This window comes from Nomascus leucogenys, chromosome X, assembly GCF_006542625.1.
Source record: "Nomascus leucogenys isolate Asia chromosome X, Asia_NLE_v1, whole genome shotgun sequence".
Classification (NCBI taxonomy): Eukaryota; Metazoa; Chordata; class Mammalia; order Primates; family Hylobatidae; genus Nomascus; species Nomascus leucogenys.
The window spans coordinates 55,581,856-55,601,644 of NC_044406.1; the positions used below are offsets into that span (position 1 = coordinate 55,581,856).

Genomic DNA, 19,789 nt, shown 5'->3' on the forward strand with positions numbered 1-19,789 from the left:
CTAATGAACCAATTAATGGGGGAAAAGAGAACATGTACGGAACACTTTATACATTTTACCATAAACAATTATGCATATCAAAAGACACTAACTTTAAAACAGTACAAAAAAGTGAGATGAAACCTGAATTACAGAACAGAAAGTCAAATCTATTTAATGAAAAACTAGAAGAAAAAACTAGCAAATGCACACAAAAAAACCCCACATAGTAGCACTATGTATTGACTCACAAAGTGGAAAAGCAGTGGTCCATGACCATTCAAAATGGCTTGTCAGTTAAAGGAAAAAAAAAAAACAGCCGAGCTCGGTGGCTCATGCCTCTAATCCCAGCACTTTGGGAGGCCGAGGTGGGCGGATCACTAGGTCAGGAGATCGAGACCATCCTGGCTAACATGGTGAGGTGGCGGGCGCCTGTAGTCCCAGCTACTCAGGAGGCTGAGGCAGGAGAACGGCGTGAACCCGGAAGGCGGAGTTTGCAGTGAGCCGAGATCGCTTCACTGCACTCCAGCCTGGGCGACAGAGCTAGACTCCATCTCAAAAAAAAAAAAACAAAAAACAAAACATACACACACACACACGTACACACACATTCACAGACCCAAAAACAAAACAAAACATCATTTTTCAACAATACAATCAATCTACAGCACAAAATTCAAAATTATTTTATAATGCTTTCTTAATGCAAAATATGCTCATCTTTATATATATAGTAATGTTACTACACACCACTATTTCCTGTATTCAATAGCCTTTCTATTTATCTCTATGTGTTGAGCTCATACTTGTGAAGAATTTCAGGTTGGCAGGCAGATGGGTGGGCGGCTTATTTTCTGTGAAATTAAACAGTTTTAAACACTGGCTAGAAAATGTTCCACTGCCATTTCAACACATATTAATAACTACACCGATGCTTAAATTGCCATTTTCTGCAAAAAGCTGCGCAGTGTTGGCGTCAAAGATTAAGCAGTCTCTATTCTTAATGGCTTTTGCTATGTCCTCATGAATAGGTAGAGGAGTCGCTTCCCAAGTCAGTCGTCGCCGATTAGCCTTTAGCTCAAGTTGGTAAGCAAAATTTGCAGCTTCCTTGCGTGTTCCCACCAGCTGTACGACTGCGAAGAACTTCTGGTCGCCATTTTGATCTTCATGTTTCTGCAAGACTAACATGAAGTGAACGCCAAAACAGGACTGTACCATCACCCAATCGAAAGCGCCAACAAGATTAATGTTGGTAGCAAGGAAAATTATATCCTCTCCCTCTACTGTTATAATGTAGTCATGCGTATTCTTCAGATGAGGCATTATAGCATCCATGGTGCCTTGCCATTTACAGAGAGTACCGGGGCACGGGCAGGAATAAAGCCTAAACTGACATACATCTTCATGACCTACTTTTTCTGCGTGTGCCAGAGTGATTTCACATCCCAAACAAGCATATCTACACGGGAAAAGTACAAAGTTAGCCACTTTCTCCATAGCCAAGTTGCGAATGTATCCCAAGGGGCCGCGGCAAATTGGACAAGATGTGAGCTTTGAGTGGCAGCTTCTACAAACAAGATGGCCTCTCTGACACTGAAGAATTGGTGGTAACGCATAGTCTAAGCAGACCGGACACTGGAAGATACTTGCCAATTCATTGTTGGATCCAGTCGTGTCAGACGGGGCAGGCGCATTATTGGGTGTTGCAGCAGCCTGTTCACTCATTTCTGTAGGCGGAGAGGTCTCCTCAGACCCCGGTCCCGTCACCAACGAATTCTGTCACCAGTCACTCCAACAGTGCCACCGCGGACAGCACCACTGCCTGCCTCTTGGCAGTGATGAAACAAACGGGACACCCTGGGCGTCCTCAGTCGCGCTGTAGAATGCCCCTAGCAAGGACCGCCACGCTCCCAACCAGCCGCCATCACCTCGTGAGTCCTCAATCCCCGTGCCCCATCAGCCGACGTCATCTCGCGAGTCCTTGAGCCTGGCTCCCCATTGGCCGCAGTCATCTCGCGAGTCCTCAAGTCCAGCTCCCCAATGGCCGCCATCATCTCGTGAGTTCTCGAGCCTGTCTCCCCACTGGTTACCGTCATCTTGTGAGTCCTCGAGCACGCTGTGTATTACTTTTTTTTGGGGGGTTTCAGATGGGTTTCGTTTCTTGTCCCCCAGGCTGGAGTGCAATGGCGACATCTTGGCTCACTGCAAACTCTGCCTCCCGGGTTCAAGTGATTCTCTACCTCAGCCTCCTGAGTGCTGGGATTACAGGCACTGCCACCACGCCCAGCTAATTCTTGTATTTTTAGTAGGGAGGGGGTTTCACCATGTTGGCCAGAATGGTCTCAATCTCTTGACCTCGTGATCGGCCCCTCTTGGCCCCCCAAAGTGCTGGGATTACAGGTGTGAGGCACTGCACTGGGCCATTTTTTTGTGTGTGTGAGATGGAGTCCCCCTCTGTGGCCCAGGCTGGAGTGCAGTGGCGTGATCTTGGCTCACTGCAACCTCCGCCTCCCGGGTTCAAGCAATTCTCCTGCCTCAGCCTCCTGAGTAGTTGGGATTATGGGCGCAGGCCACCGAGCCCAGCTAATTTTTATATATTTAGTGGAGACGGGGGGGGGGGTTCACCATATTCGTCAGGCTGGTCTTGAACTCCTGACCTCGTGATCTGCCCACCTCAGCCTCCTAAAGTACTGGGATTACAGGCGTGAGCCACCACGCCTGGCTGGTGCATTACTTTCTAACGGAAGCTATCACTATTTACAAATAAACAGCTTGAGAATTGCTTACTAAGTCCTAGAGATCAAACCAGAACTTACTGCTTTAGGTTTGTTTTTGATGCTATAATTACCAATTAAACTTTCATTTGAATATTTATAAATGAGGGGTTCAATATTCAGGGATTTTCTCTCAGTAGCAGATGGTTTTATGCCTGTAATCTCAGCTACTCAGGAGGCTAAGGCAGGAGAATCACTTGAACCCGAGAGGCAGAGGTTGCAGTGAGCCAAGATCATGCCATTGCACTCCAGCCTAGGCAACAAGAGTGAAACACCGTCTAAATAATAATAATAATAATAATAATAATAATAAAGAACTTCTTCAAAATTTTGTTTTAAATGGAATGTATTATCTTGAAATTCATTTTATACAGTGGTCTTTGAAAGTTACTATATTTTTAATCTTTTGGAAGATTGTCTACAGTGTATTTATTTTAAATTATTTATCCAGAGTTTCATGTCCTCTATCTCTTCAAAAATGAAATATACACAGATATAAATTTGTATATATGCACACATAGAATGGGCATATATCTACTATAGGCAACGTAGTATAAATATGTGCATTCAAATGAGTCTGCTTTATCCCACAAAAGCCAGATGGTAAATTAAGAAAGCATTTCAGAGCACTGAGAAAAATTGTCCAGATAAATTGAATGGGAAAGAAGGGGAAAAAAAGACAACTGGGCGCTGTGGCTCATGCCTGTAATCCCAGCACTTTGGGAGGCCAAGGCCAGTGTATTACGAGGTCAGGAGTTCAAGACCAACCTGGACAACATGGTGAAACCCCCTCTCTACTAAAAATACAGGCATGTGGTGGCACATGCCTGTAATCCCAGCTACTCAGGAGGCTGAGGCAGGAGAATCGCTTGAACTCGGGAAGCAGAGGTTGCAATGAGCCAAGATCACGCCATTGCACTCTAGCCTGGGTGATAGAGACTCTGTCTCAAAAAAAAAAAAAAATACTAAAGACTGTTAATGAAAAATTGTGCTACAACAGTAATTAATGCATTTTTTGCTGTTATTTATTGCATAAAAAATCTCAAAAAAACTTGGAAAGGAGGAAAAAGTAATTTAATCTTAAAGCACATTGTTACTACTATTGTTTATAATTCTTTTTTTAACATTTGTTGATTGTTTATAAATGGCCATAACATTTAAATACATTGATGAAATAATCTCACTTCTTGGAATTATCTTAAGAAAATATTTCTTTTTTTTTGAGACAGAATTTTGCTCTTGTTGCCCAGGCTGGAGTGCAATGGTGCAATCTTGGGTCACTGCAACCTCTGCCTCCTCAGTTCAAGTGATTCTCCTGCCTCAGCCTCCCGAGTAGCTGGGATTACAGGCACCTGCAACTATGCCCAGCTAATTTTTATATTTTTTAAAGTACAGATGGGGTTTCACCATGTTGGCTAGGCTGGACTAGAGCTCCTGACGTCAGGTAATCCACCCACCTCGGCCTCCCAAAGTGCTAGGATTACAGGCGTGAGTCACTGTGCCTGGCCAAGAAAATATTTCAAACATAAGCAATATAGATGAAGAAAGTTTTGTTGTTGGTACTGTTATGGTCCAGACCTTGCCTCATCATATTTTTGGTATCTGAAAAAGCTATTTTCTAAAAATTTATATTATAATTGGAAAAATTTTAAACTTACATATATATGATTTCTACTGACTTTCAATTTATCCTTTTAGATATCCTAGATTGAAATAATATCTGCTTGAAATGACAGGCATTTCCATTTCCTTTTCTTTTTATAACTAACTCATTAAGGTATAGGTGATATATAAAATAGAGCACATATTTAATTATACAATTCTGTGAGTTTGAACATAGGCATGCACCTTTGAAACCATCATCACAATCAAGGTAATAAACATATTCATCACTCCCAAAAGCTTCTTTGTGCTCATTTGTGTTTTGTTTTTGTGGTAAGAAAACATTGTAAGATCTACTCTTAATAAATGTTTTAAATGCACAATACAATATTAACCATAGGCACAATGTTGTGCAATGCTGGGTCCGTCCTGCAGACCCTGGCTGAGTGACAGATGAAAGGAGTACTTAGACACAGATATGCAGTGTAAGAGCAGCTAGGGGACTGCCTGGCACTAAGGGCCAAAGAAAGAGCAGTCTCGATAAGCTGGAGCTGCTTGCTTTTATTCAGTACAGACACAATGCCAAAAGCCTAGAGCCAACACAATCTGTGGGTAATTAATATTATTGTTCCCCCATTCAGGGAGCAGTCTCGTGCGCTGATTATCAAAGGTCGGTTTCCAGACAATGTAAGTAAACAAGCCTTTTTAAGATAAATTCCCCTACACTTCCTTGTACCTACTCCTTGCCCTCTGCCTCAGTTTCAGAGAACAGCTGCCTTCAGCTTATTCTCCCTCAAAGCTATGCAGAGCCTTCTGACCTTTCAGAAGGCCTGCTCCTTTCCCTATAGCTTCTCCCACCACTCTGACCCATCTCCTACAGTATAATATTAAATAGATCCCTAGAACTTATTCATCTGGCGTAACTGAAACTTTGTACCCACTGAACAGCAACTTCCCTGTTCCAAGGTGAGCAGGTATATGCAGATCTACCCCCAACAGCCAAGGGAGATGAGAGGTCCAAGAAAGAGGCTGACAAATCCAGTTTCTCAGAAAGAAATGTTTAATAGGGACTTATGAACAGAAGTGTTGCTTTGGATGGCTGCAACACAGTGAATCCCAGCACCTACTCTCCAGAAAGTATCTTTTATACAGCAAGCTTTTAGGGTAAAGACACGTGCACCTGATCACATCCCAGACTTTCTTGCAAAAACTGATGACCACGAAGGAAGTTAGATAAGCATCTTTATGAGGTGTTATCTATGCCACAGGCATTGTCTAAAGAACTTGCTGCAAAACACCTTGGTATGCCAGAGTCAAACATGGGTCATCATGGTGGTTTCACTTCAATATGGCATTACACTTGCCATGCCACAGGCTATTACTTTTACATCCTCATTTCCCCCTCCCCACAACCCCTGACAATCACTAGTCTATTCTCTGCTTCTATGAGTTTGATTTTTTAAGATTCCACTTATAAGTGAGATCATACAGTACTTGTGTTTTTGTGTCTGGTTTATTTCATTTAGCATAATGTCCTCCAGATTTCATGTTATCACATATGGGAGAATTTTCTTCTTTTTGAAGGTTAAATAATATTCCATATATATATGTATATCATGGAATATTATTTAACCTTCAAATATATATGTATTCAAAAAATACATGTGTATAATACCATATATTCTTTATCCACTTATCCCTTGATAGACATTTAGGTTGTTTCCATATCTTGGCTATGGTGAATAAATTTCACCATAGCCAAGATATGGTGTGTGTATGTATGTATGTGTGTGTGTGTGTGTATATATATATATATATATATTTAAAATTGAATAATATTCTATGATATACATAAATATGCCATATATAATATATAAAATATTCCATTATATATGGCATATATATGCTATACATAATATTCCATGATAAATATGCCATATATATCATGGAATATTATTCAACCTCCAAATACATATATATTTTAATGTGTGTGTATATATATATATATATATATATATATATACACACACACACACACACCATATATTCTTTATCCATTTATCCCTTGATAGACATTTAGTTTGTTTCCATATCTTGGCTATGGTGAATAAATTTGCAATGGATGTGAGAGTACACACATGTCTTTAAGATCCTAATTTCAAATTTTTGAAAATGTACATAGAGGTGAGATTGATGCATCATATAGTACTTTTGTTTTTAATATTTTTTGGGAAATCTCTATACTGTTTTCCATAACAGTTGCACCACTTTACATTTCCACCAACAGTGTACAACGGTTCTAATGCCTCCACATCCTCACTAACATTTATCATATTTTTTACAAAAATAGTTTATTTTTTAATAGCCATCTTAACACGTGTGAGGGGATATTTCATTGTGGTTCTTATTTGCATTTTCCTGATGATTAGTGATGTTGAGCATCTTAACATGTATCTTTTGACTATTTGTATGTCTTCTATAGAAAAAATGTCTATTCAGGTCCTTTGCCCATTTTTTAATTGGGTTACTTTTTGTTTTTACTGTTTTCTACTCAGTTGTATAAGTTTCTCATATATCAGATATGTGGTTTACAAGTATTTTCTCCAATCTCTAGGCTGTCTTTTTATTCTCTTGATATTTTCCTTTGCTGTGCAAGTACTTTTTAGCTTGATGTAGTCCCACTTGTCTATTTATGCTTTTGTTGTCTGTACTTTTGCTGTCATATCCAGAAAACCATTGCCAAAGATAATCCCAAAAACTTTTATATTAAGTTTTCTTCTGGGAGTTTTATAGTCTTAGGTTTTATGTTTAAGTTTTTAATCTATTTCAAGTTGATTTTATTTGTGTATCATATAAATAAGGGTCTAATTTCATTCTTTTGCATGTGAATTTCTAGTTTTCCCAAGATCATTTATTGAGAAGACTATCTTTTTCATATTTTATATTCTTGACACCCCTGTCAAAGATCACTTGACTACATATGTATAGGTTTATTTCTGGGTTCTCTATTCTGTTTCATTGGAATCTGTATCTGTTTTTATGCCAATAACATGCTATTTCCATTACTATAGCTCTGTTATATACTTCGAAATCAGGAACAAAGCTTCTAGCTTTGATCTTCTTCTTCAAGATTACTTTGGCTATTTGAGGTCTTTTTGGGTCTATATGAATTTTAATTTAATGTCACTACAAATTTTAAGATGTTTTTACTACATCTTTAAAATTTTATCTTGGGATTTTGATAGTTTTGCATTGAATCTGTAAATTTCCTTGGGAAGTATGGACATTTTAAAAATATTGAGTCTTCCAACTATGACCATGGGAAATCTCTTCATGATTTCATTAATTTATTTCCATAATTTTATTAATTTTTCTGTCAATGTTTTGTAGTTTTCAGCAAACAAGACCAGGATGCCCACACCTGTGATTCTATTCAGCATAGAACTGAAAGTCCTAGCCAGAGCAATTAGTCAATAAAAAGAAATAGAAGCCATCCAAATTCCAAAAGGAAAAAGTAAAATTATCTCTGTTTGCAGATGACATGATTCTATGTTTAAAAAACATAAATATTCCACAAAATATTACAACTAATGAACAAATTTATTAAAGTTTCAGGATAAAAAACTAATATACAAAAATCAGTTGTGTTTCTATACAATAACGACAAACTACCTGAAAAGGAAATTTAGAAAGTGATCTTATTTGCAATAGCATCAGAAGGAATAAAATATTTAAGATTAAATTTAACCAAGGAGATGAAATATTTGAACAGTACTCCTTTTCTAAAGTGTCTTCTTGCTGTCTCTTTTCCTGGTTTTGACCATTGGAAATGAACATATAGAGCAAAGTTTATAAATGGTAGTCAAAGCAGGTTCCATTGCTAGCTTTACTGGGAACCCCTTTTGTATGTACCATTACATTAGTTGTTTTCTACTGTCCTATTATCGATAATTTCTATGTTATAGAAGTATATTTTTATTCCTTATTTAATAAGATTATTTATAAATCAGAATTTTATTTTGAATTTTGCCAGAATGCTTTTTCACAATCTATCTACAAATTGCTTCTGTATCTTATATCTTTTAATGCTTGTGTTTCTCACATCTTGAAACCTATTAATCTTACATTAATAGGTTTTCCAAAAACTTAATCATTCTTGTATTTCAGTCCAATCTTACTTGATCACTGGGTATCATCCTCTTTTAAAAATATCTTTCAAGAATGTAAAATAGGCCAGGTGCAGTGGCTCACGCCTGTAATCCCAGTACTTTGGGAGGCTGCGGCAGGCAGATCACCTGAGATCGGGAGTTCGAGACCAGCCTGACCAACGTGGAGAAACCCCATCTCTACTAAAAATACAAAATTAGCCGGACGTGGTGGCACATGCTTGTAATCCCCACTACTCAGGAGGCTGAGGCAGGAGAATCGCTTGAACTCAGGAGGCGGAGGTTGCAGTGAGCCGAGATCATGCCATTGCATTCTGCCTCAACAACAAAATGTAAAATTATTTATACTAATTATAGAAAGTGAAACAGAGTAGAGAGTTGCGAAGTGAAAAGTTAAAGGTTTGCATATTTCAACAACTATAATTTCAGAGATAACTATTACTAAAATTTTTTTTTGTTTTTAAATTGACACATTATAGTTGTACATATTTATGGGGTAATAATTTTATTGTTTCCTACATGTATATGTTGTATAATGATCAAAACCAGGGTATTTGGCATATCCATCACCTCATGTACTTATTTATTTGTAATGAAAACATTCAAAAGCCTCTTTTCTAACCATTTTGTAATATAGGATACCTTACTGTTAATCCCTGTCATACTGTGCGGTAGAACAAACTTATTTCTCCTCTCTAATTGTAACTTTGACCCATTGATCAACCTCTCCTTCCCATCCTCCCTGCCCTTCTTCTCTTCTCCCCAGTCTCTGGTAACCACTGTTCTACTCTGTATGCTTCTATGATAGTAACTTGTAATATAGTTTATCTTTTCACAGTTTGAATGTTTTTCTGAGATCTCCCAAACTCCTACACAATTTTTTTTTAAACTTAAAAAACGTTAAGTTTTACTGCTTGGTGAAAAGTTCTAAAGGTTTTGCAAATGCATAATATCTTGTGCCTACTATTACATTATTTGTGGAAAAGTTTCATCACCCTCAAATTCCTTGTGTTTCACAGGACCTTGCAGTTCAAATCTACCAGTGATTAATTCCCTTAGTATTTCTTTGTCTAGTAAGTCTTCATTTCCCTTTTCTTTTGAAAAACACATTTTCCTGGATGTAGAATTCTACCTTAGTGTTCTTTTTTTTTCTTTCAACATTTTAAATATTTTGTTCCTTTCTCCTCCTGCTTTTATGGTTTCTGATGAGAAGAATTTCAATGTAAATATCATCCTTGTTCTTCTATAAGAAAGGTGGGGTTTTTTCCTACGACTTCTTTCAAGATTTTATCTCCATTTTTGATATAATAGCCTAGTGAAAATTTTTTTTTGCTGTTCTTCTTGGTGTTCTTCAGGGTGTTCTCTGAAATTTCTGAATTTGATTTGGTGTCTGCCATTAATTTGGAAAATTCTCAACCATTATTAGTTCAAGTAGTTCTTCTATTCCTTTCCCTCTTGTTTCTTCTCTAGGATTCTCATTATACATATTTTATATCTTTTATAACTATCCCTCAATTCTTGCATATTCCGTTCCTTTTTCAAATTTCTTTTACTCTTGACATTTCAGTTTGGGAAGTTTCTATTGATAGGTCTTTAATTTCACAATTTTTTACTCTTGACATTTCAGTTTGGGAAGTTTCTATTGATGTCTGTAATTTCACAATTTCTGTCCTCAGATATGTCTGTTATACTAATGAGCCCATCAAAGACATTCTTTATTTCTGTCACACTGTTATAGTTTTCTAGCATTTTCTTGTTGATTGTTTCATAGAATTTTACTGTATTTGCTTATATTACCCATCTGGTTTTTCACATTGTTTATTTCAACATTAGAGCCTATAACATGAATTAGACTTATTTTAAACTCACAGTATGATAATTACAAAATCTACACCATGTCTGCATCTGGTTCTGATGCTTGATTTGTCCTTTCAGATTGTGTTTTTCTTCCTTTTAGCATGTGTTATAATTTTTTTCCCTAAAGTTGGATATGATGTATTGGGTAATAGGGGCCAAATTTCAAAAGTGGTTCTTATCCTTTTATTTTCTCTTCTTAGAGGAGACAGAAAAGCTTTTGGGTGCTGGAGTTGGCTAATAGATGCCTTTACCCAGTTATAAGGCTCTAATGAAGTAGCTTTCTTTGGCTAGTAGGCTTTTATTATGGAGAATTCCCTGGGAGTATTTCAATGTTATTACTTTGCCTCTCCCTGTCCAAAAGTATCAGAGGATTTTTACTGTGTCTTAATCTGCAGAAAGTGGTGAGGTTATTGGAAGTAAAGCCCATGAAAGTGCTGCAGCACCCCTAAAACTGTAGTTTCTTACTTTCAAGCTAATCCACATTTAGCCTCTAGCAATTTCTCGAAATTTCCATTCAAGTTTTGACTAGTTTATGGCTCTAGAGGCTTCTTCTCCAAGTAAGTTTATCTAGGTTGTGCTCCTCTGTGTTTGTCTTTTTTTCCAGATTCCAGAGTAGCAATTTGCCCTGTGACCTGAATTCTCCTATGTGTCTAAAAAAGCCTTCGATTTTCAGTTTGTCAAGCTTTCTTCTTGTTTTAAGGATGGAAGTGATGACTACCTAGTTTTTTCTAATATGTCCAAGCTGAAACCAGAAGTTCATTATTCACTTCTAAATGAAACAGACACTTTATAGAGCAATCCACATACCTGCAAATAATGCATATGCAAATCTGTGTTCCATATATGTGTAAAAATTATATTTTATTACCTCATGGTTAATTTAATGTAATGTACTTTCTGGATCTCTTTTAGTAAAATCTAACAGTTTATAATACTTCAAACTAAAAGCTGCCTAGAGTTCCATAAGAAAAGTGAAAAGCTTTACATATTTTTTTATCAGCTACTCTGTAAAAATTTCTGGCTAATAGGCAATAAAATACTAGTGAGTGTCTTTACAATTTTAACATTTTAATATGCTTTTCTTCAATATGGGAGTTATTAACAATCTAACCCACAGGCCAAAACAACTGTTACTATTTTCCTTTTTTATATTATAAAACTTTTTGTGAATGTTGTTAAACATCATATATTTTTATTAGAATGTCAAAGAAAACTGAGATGATGGAGAATGGGAAAAGCTATGACAACTTTCCTCAAGAATGAGTGAATGAGTTCGTCTTTTATGGGTGGGTAGTAGGGACATAAGAAGGCATCAAAGAAGGATGATACAATGGGAGCAAAGATTTAGAAACAAAGTCACATACCCTAGAGAAGTTTTGTCCTTTCCTTTCTGAGTTTGATATGGCAATAAGATCTTTACATGTTAATATCCAGTTGTCGATTGAATCTCTGAAGCTGAGACTAGATAGGGAAAAAAATGGTTTAAGTTGTACATGTTTAGTAGTTTTCCAGCTAAGTCTGAACTGATGCAGGTCAGGCCAAGGGCTAGGTAACTTTTGTAGATTGATTATAGTGATAGTTTAAACTTCATCATTGCCTTTATTTTCCTTTCTTATTACAGGAATAAAGAAGAAAAATAAACATATTTAGAAGGATTTTAAAAGATCAAATTACAGTGTCATGTGAATGAGTAAACACAGACTAATAAAAAATACTAAACTGCACAAGTTGAACGATAGATTTTGAGTTTAAATGCATCTAGTACATTGCAGACATTTTCAGTTTCTCAGACAGCCCTCCCCAAATCCCTACATTCAAACAGCATTAACCATTCCATCACATATAATCTGTACATCCTTTGCCTCAGCAATACATTTTCTTTTTTTTTTCTTTTCTTTTCTTTTTTTTTTGAGATGGAGTCTCATTCTGTTGCTAGACTGGAATGCAGTGGCACGATCTTGACTCACTGCAACCTCTACCTCCTAGGTTCAAGTGATTCTCCTGCCTCAGCCTCCCAAGTAGCTGGGACTACAGGCACACACCACCACGCCCAGCTAATTTTTGTATTTTTAGTCGAGATGGGGTTTCACCATGCTAGCCAAGGTGGTCTCCATCTCTTGACCTCGTGATCTGCCTGCCTCGGCCTCCCAAAGTACTGGGATTACAGGCGTGAACTACCGCGCCCGGCCAGCAGTACATTTTCTTAAAAATTGCTGTTCTCTGTATTGCTTTTTCTATTGAAATAAGAAGTTTAGAGTTGAAGCAAAATATTAGGACAATTTGTGAGATGTTATCATTGAATTCTTGCAAAAAGTGTGTTGAACAGTAGTAATCTTCCTGGCCCTGTTGTATCTCTAGACATAGTGACAGATTCTCATTCCCCTTACTTCCACTTCAAGTTATCTAGGCTTCATGATGATTTTGTTTGTTATATATGTTTTTGCTGCTATAATATTTTTTCCCAACATGTCAGTGTACTTTCATAAGTTGTTATATTTAATTTGTCTTTTACCAGTGACCGGAAGAGAGCAACCTAATGTCAACATGATCTCAAATTGCATGTCTATAATGTATTTCTGCATATGTCCTTTTTGTTACAGAAGATAATCACAGAAAAAAAAATGTATTGAAAGGAAAACTGTGAGCCAGAAATAAGAGTTTCCAGTTAATGAGGAAGAGTGACTAGACTTCAGGTAGTTGACTTTAACCAGAAGAAGTAAGCTTGTGAAAGGGGAATGAGATGTATTCTTTAACATTTTAAAAATATTTTAATTAAAAAGCAACATGTTCTCAGTATAATCAATTAAACAATGTAAAGATGCATAAATACAATAGTAACTGTCTTTTTCCTCTTTTTTACCTATTAACACCACAGAAACTAATGTGAACATTCTGACATCCAGTCTTCTTTATTTATATTTATGAACATCTAGGCAAATATAAATACATCTCCATATTTGCTTTTTTCAGTTCAGATAACTTTTTTGACATATCTACAGGTGGTATACACAAAGAAACATATTTAAAAATAAGTAAATGTCATACCTATACACAAAAGGTAACTATGCGAGGTGATGGATACATTAATTACCTTGATTGTGGTAATCATTTCACGATGTACACATATATCAAAACCACATTGTACACCTAAAATACATATAATTTTTATTTGTCAGTCATTCTTTAACAAAGCTGGAAAAGTAATTAAATAAGTAGATGCCTATATGGATACATAGGATACTCTTTATGATAGCTGCGTAATATTCCATAACATGAATGTGCTATACATTCATTCAGCCCTTGTCCCTGCCTTTTTGGTTTTGTTTCTTCCAACTAATTGCAAAAAAGCACGGTTATATAATGATGCTTTTATTTATAATAAAAATATATTGCCAAATGTATTATTTCTGGGTACAAAAAGTACCTATGTCTTTAGTTTTTTTTTTTTTTATTACTTTTTAAGTCAATATTAACAGATTACTTTCCAAAAAGATTGTAGCACTCCTACTCTAAAATACCTGAGATTGCCCAATTACCCATATCCTTGGAGCTGGAGTTTTTGAAGGAAAAAAGCAGCAAAAATTATTTGGAAGCCTCAATACTAAATATGTACCTTCATCATTTCATGACCCTGAGGTACATGCAATGGTAAAAGTGAGAGAGAGAGAGAAAAAGTTTTCCATTGAGGAGGCTGAAAGGGAAGTAGTAAAGTCATTTGATGGTCAGTTTCTGTTAAAGCCAAGATATTACTAAAACCGGACACTTCTAATCATACATGAAAGACAATTTGATAACTTGTGCTGCACTTCTAGGCATTTCTGAGACAATAAATTTTGTTGAGGAATAAAAATTAATAGTAAATGTGATAATAATAACCACATGCTTACTATTTGTCAAGCACTATGCATATATTATTGCCAATCTTTTCAACACCCTTGAAAGTCAAGCATTGTGTTTTTCGTTTTAATTCATCTGTGTAACAGAGTTTTTTTAAAGCCTCCATGAAAACATGTCTTTTATTTGTTGTATTTTGACAATTTATACTTGAAGTAATTATTGATATATATATATTTCTCTACTTATATTACCCTTATGCTTTCAAATGTTACCCAGTTTTTTTCCTATTGGAGCCCTTAGCATATTAATCATACTTATTTAAAATTCCTAGTCTGATCATTCCAATATTGATACCATGTCTGAGGCATGTTAGGATGCTTGGCTTGTCTCTTCAGACTATGTTTCTTGCCTTTTAGCATGCTTTTAATTTTTTTTTTTTGTTATTGAAAGCCAGACACAATGTAGCATATGAAAGGAAATGAGATAATAGAACTTTAATTTGAGGTTTTATGTTTATCTTGCTGGGATTTAAATTATATTTACTGTTTGCCGTAATTGTGGTCTCAGAAGCTAAAATGCCTTCTAGTGTCCTTGTTTTTACCTCCCTGTTGCCGTTGGGTTTCCCTAGAAACTCCTTATTAAATAAAACTTGAGGCGGGCAGTTCTTTGAACTCCAATGTACTCTTATTATTTAGGAAATCTATCAATGGAGTAGTAAATCGGGGAGGAGAGTGAGAATTAGTTCTATAATCTTGTGATAAGGTCTCAGTCTTTTAGTGAGCCTCCGTCCCTGGGCTATAACCTTTACAAGTGCTTCCTTCTCCCCTATTCCCAATCTTTGTATGATACAGGAAGGCTAAAGGGAATTGGAGTTGGGAATTTCTGTTCCCCCAGTTTAGATAGCCTCTGACAAAATAGTTTCCCTTTATGTTAGGTTGCTGTTAAGGATAACAGAGCATTCTGGTTGTAGAACAAAATGAGTACTTCCTCCTCCCATTGCCTGAAGCAAGAGGGAATTTTTCTTTGATCCTCACTCTGAGAACCGGATGGTGCTTCTGGAGACAAAACTCATAAATGTGTAAGAACCCTCATAAGACTGGACCCTCGGAAGTTTTAATTTTTCAAGTTAGTTCAAGCTCATTCTCTATCAATAAGGCATTTACCCTTCAAATTTTCCTACTAGGCTCCAACATTGGCTTCTGTTCCCAGTAAACTGATCCTCTGTATTCATCACTCTCTCCAATTCCAGTGTGGCAGTTTGCCCAGTAACCTGAATTCATTAATATGTCTAAGAAGAGTTGTTGATTTTCAGTTTGTTTACTGTTTTTTCTTGCTATGGGTATGGAAGTCATGACTTCTAAGCGCTTTACGTGTCAGACTAGAAAACAGAGGTCTCTATTTATCGTTTTTCATTTGAAAATCTCAGAAAAATCCCTGTACTTTTTCCATTAGGTCATAGTCTCTTTGTATAAATAGGATTATTTTACTTGGTTCTTTATACACAATAGGTTTACAATATTTTCTGACTGTTTTAAACAATAATGAGTGGGGAAATAAAAACATTTAGTAAGCCGTGTGAGTTTCAAACCAAGGGTTTTTGACATAATGTTGGCAACACAGGGTTTACAAATTCAAAGGAAATGCTGTGTGTTTGTTGTAATCTCTCTCCTCTTTCTCTCTCCTGAAAATTTTGTACTATTTTAAATATTAAGTAATAGTGAAAAATAAAGATTTCCTCAAAAGTGTTCATATAACATTACTATTAGTACTTTTGAAAAAATATATCTCAAATGATAGTTTATGTACTTACTTATGGGGATGTTGTTGAGTCTTAAGAGTTTTTATTTTCCTTAATTAATTACGAAAGTATAATAAAATCAAATAAAAATGAGATTTTACATATAAAAATAAACTTGCAAAATCTATTCCGAGGAAGCACAGACAACAGATAAGTATATTTATATTAAAGTATTACATTAATCATGGATATTGGATATTTTCAACTCACATTCTATAGCTGAAACAATGAGAAAATGCCTAAGGTAGAGATAGCTATAAGGACAAAATTATTCTTAATGTTTCAATCAATAAAGCTTAAACACATTTATAGTATTAAAATTTAAAATGAGTATACAGTTGTTTTTTTTTTTTTGAGTCAGAGTCTCCCTCTGTTGCCCAGGGTGGAGTGCAGTGGTGCGATCTGGACTCACTGCAACCTCTGCCTCCCACGTTCAAGTGATTCTCCTGCCTCAGCCTCCCAAGTAGCTGGGATTACAGGCATGTGCCTGGCTAATTTTTGTATTTTTAGTAGAGATGGGGTTTCACCATATTGGCCAGGGTGGTCTCAAACCCCTGACCTAGGTGATCCTCCTGCCTCAGCCTCCCAAAGTGCTGGGATTACAGGTGTGAGCCACCATGCTCAGCCTAAGTATACTGTTTTTAAAAATATGACAAATGGATTTTAATTTATTTAATCTTCACCAGAATCATTTAAGAATGAAAGGATTCATCTGGGCGTGGTGGCTCACACCTGTAATCCCTGTACTTTGGGAGGCTGAGGCAGGCAAATCAGAAGGTCAGGAGTCTGAGACCAGCCTGGCCAACATGGTGAAACCCTGTCTCTACTAAAAATACAAAAATTAGCCAGGCGTGATGGCATGTACCTGTAGTCCCAGCTACTTTGGAGGCTGGGGCAGGAGAATAGCTGGAACCCGGGAGGCGGAGGTTGGAGCTGAGATTGTGCCACTGCACTCCAGCCTGGCAACAGAGCGAGACTCCATCTAAAAAAAAAAAAAAAAAAAAAGAATGAAAGGATTCAACACATGTGAAAGAACATGCATGAGCCAGTGCACTAATAGTAGGTGTTGAATAAATATTTCTTCCCTCTCTCCATTTCTGTTAGCTTAAGAGGTTATATACTTATCCTGATGTTGCTAACATGTCTATAAATAATGTTGGGACACCATTTTCTGACCTGTTAAGAACCAACTTACTAGTCACATGAGAAATGTGGTCCCTTGTATTTTAAACAGTCAATTTATGCCTTCAGAAAGATCAAGTACTATCTCTGTCAGAAACTGTAACTTAAGATGCATAATTATGTGGCCAAAGACGAATATATCTCTGTCTTTCAAATAGTCCTTGGTCAATCCAGTTCCGTTTACTTTTATTCCGTTTAAAAATTGTGTTTTCTTCTTTTTATGGGAACCTCTATTTCTTGTCCTCATTTCCTTTCATCTCCTTTGTCTCTGCTGTTTTTTGTTTTGTTTTGTTTTGTTTTCCCATGAGGAAAATGTGAAAGAATGTATTTAAAGTAATACAACACCATCTGATACAACTTTCTGGCATTTGAGGTCCTGTCAAATGACAAATCTCTGACTAAGCCATATATTACCTTCGTCAGTTTAGAGTGCTGCCATGTTCCCACTTTTCACTCAGTATTTAATTGAAATGTACAATGAACTCTCTGCAACCAGTTTGAACAGGAGAGGGCCAATGACAACATATTAACTTGATCCTGGTGTATATAGTGGAGGAAAAATTCACTGAACAGTAGATTGAGGCTCGTTATGATCAAAGAACAATTACTGAGCCCAGAAAGCCTCCATCTAAGGTCAAGTTTATACGAATGAAATGGTCAAGATATTCCCCTTACGGTGGTCCAACATTCCCCCAGATACAGTCTCAGGTCTGCTTTTAATGAGAATAATTACTTCAACAGGAACAGTCTAACTAGGTGACCTGTACCCCTTGTTAAAAGAAACTTCATTGTAACCTAGTAAAACTATAGGATTCTTAGACTTTTCCGTTCCTTAGGTGCCCTCCATACACTAGTTTACAAACTTTTAGGACCTTAAATGACGATCATTTTTTAAAATAGGTTTTATTTTTAGAGCAGTTTTAGGTTCACAGCAAACTTGAGCAGAAGGTACAGAGATTTCATATATAACCCCTCTCCCCCTATACACAGTCTCCACCACTATCAAAATCCTTCACCAGAGTGGTACATATTTTACAGTAAAAAAAAAAACCTACAATGACACATCATTATCACCCTAAGTTCATAGTTTATATTAGGGCTCACTCTTAGTATTGTATATTCTGTGAGTTTGACAAATATGTACTGACATATGTTTACCATTGTAGTATCATACAGAGTTGTTTCTATGCTCTAAAAATCCCCTGTGATCGAATATCCATTCATCTCTCTATGCTCTAAAAATCCCCTGTGATCCAAATACCCATTCATCCCTCACCCAAATCCCTGAAATTCATTGAAACCTTTACCGTTTCCATATTTTAAATGTTTATGGAATGTCATATAGTTGGAATAATAAAATATGCAGCCTTTTCATATTGGAGCTTCTTTCACACAGTAATATGCATTTAAGGTCTCTTCGTGTCATTGTATGACTTGATAGATTATTTCTTTTTAGTGCTGAGTAATATTCCATTGTCTAAATGGACCACAGTTGATTTGTTCATTCACCCACTGAAGGGCATATTGGTTGCTTCCAAGTTTTGGGAATTATGAATAAAGATGATATAAATGTTTGTTTGCTGTTTTTGTTTTTGAACATAAGTTCTCAACTCATTTGGGTAATAACCGGGTGTGCATTGCTGGATCATATATTAAGAATATGTTTAATTTTGTTATAACTTGCTGATCTATTTTCCATAGTGACTGTACTATATTGCATTCTTACCAGTAATAACTGAGAGTTCCTGTTGCACCATATCCTTACCAATATTTGGTACTGTCAGTGCTTTGGGTTTGGGCCGTTCTAATAGGTGCATAGTACTATCTCATAATTGTTTTAATTTGCAATTCTCTAATGACATATGTTTAGCAACTTATTATATGCTTATTTTCCACCTGTATATATCTTTTGGTGAGGTGTCATTTCAGGTATTTTGCCCATTTGTTTTCATTAGGTTGTTAGTTATCTGAGAGATAGTAATGGATAGTTTTCTTTTAGTGTAATGTTTTAGTCTGGTTTTGGTGTTAGGGTAATGCTGGCCTTATAGAAAGAATTAGTATGCATTCCCTCTGCTTCTGTCTTCTGAAAGAGATTGTAGAGAACTGGTATAATTTTGTCCTTAAATATTTGGTAGAATTAAGCAGTGAACCCATCTGGGCCTGGTGCTTTTTGTTTTGCATGTTCTTAAATTATTGTTTCAACTTCTTTAATAAATATATTTCTACTCCAATTGTCTATTTCTCCTTGTGTGAGTTTTGGCAGATTGTGTCTTTCAAAGAATTGGTTCATATAATCTGGGTTATCAAATTTGTGGGCATAAAATTGTTTTTTATTATCCTTTTAATGTCTATGAGATCTGTAGTAATACCTCCTTTTCATTTTCTTATATTAGTAATTTGTGTCTTCTCCTCTTTTCTCTAAATTAGACCAGATAAAGGCTTATAGATTTTATTGTTCTTCTCCAAGATCAATTTGCTCTTCTTTTTCTACTTCCCAAAGAGGGAAGCTTGAATTATTGATTTTAAATATTTTTTTCTGATATATGCATTCAGTGCTATATATTTCACTCTAAGCACTGCCTTAACTCCATCCC

At 36.2% G+C, this 19,789-nt stretch overlaps 1 protein-coding gene across 1 annotated transcript; it reads right to left on the reverse strand.

Moving 5' to 3' along the window:
* Positions 1–885: 885 nt before the first annotated feature.
* LOC100595196 (E3 ubiquitin-protein ligase SIAH1-like) lies at positions 886–1,704 on the reverse strand. Its single transcript, XM_003272704.1, has one exon. It carries the CDS (start codon positions 1,702–1,704, stop codon positions 886–888), a length of 819 nt encoding a protein of 272 aa, XP_003272752.1.
* Positions 1,705–19,789: the final 18,085 nt, after the last annotated feature.

Excerpts from the sequence above, each read along its gene's own strand:
- LOC100595196 (XM_003272704.1), bottom strand. The coding sequence starts at position 1,704 with ATGAGTGAACAGGCTGCTGCAACACCCAATAATGCGCCTGCCCCGTCT.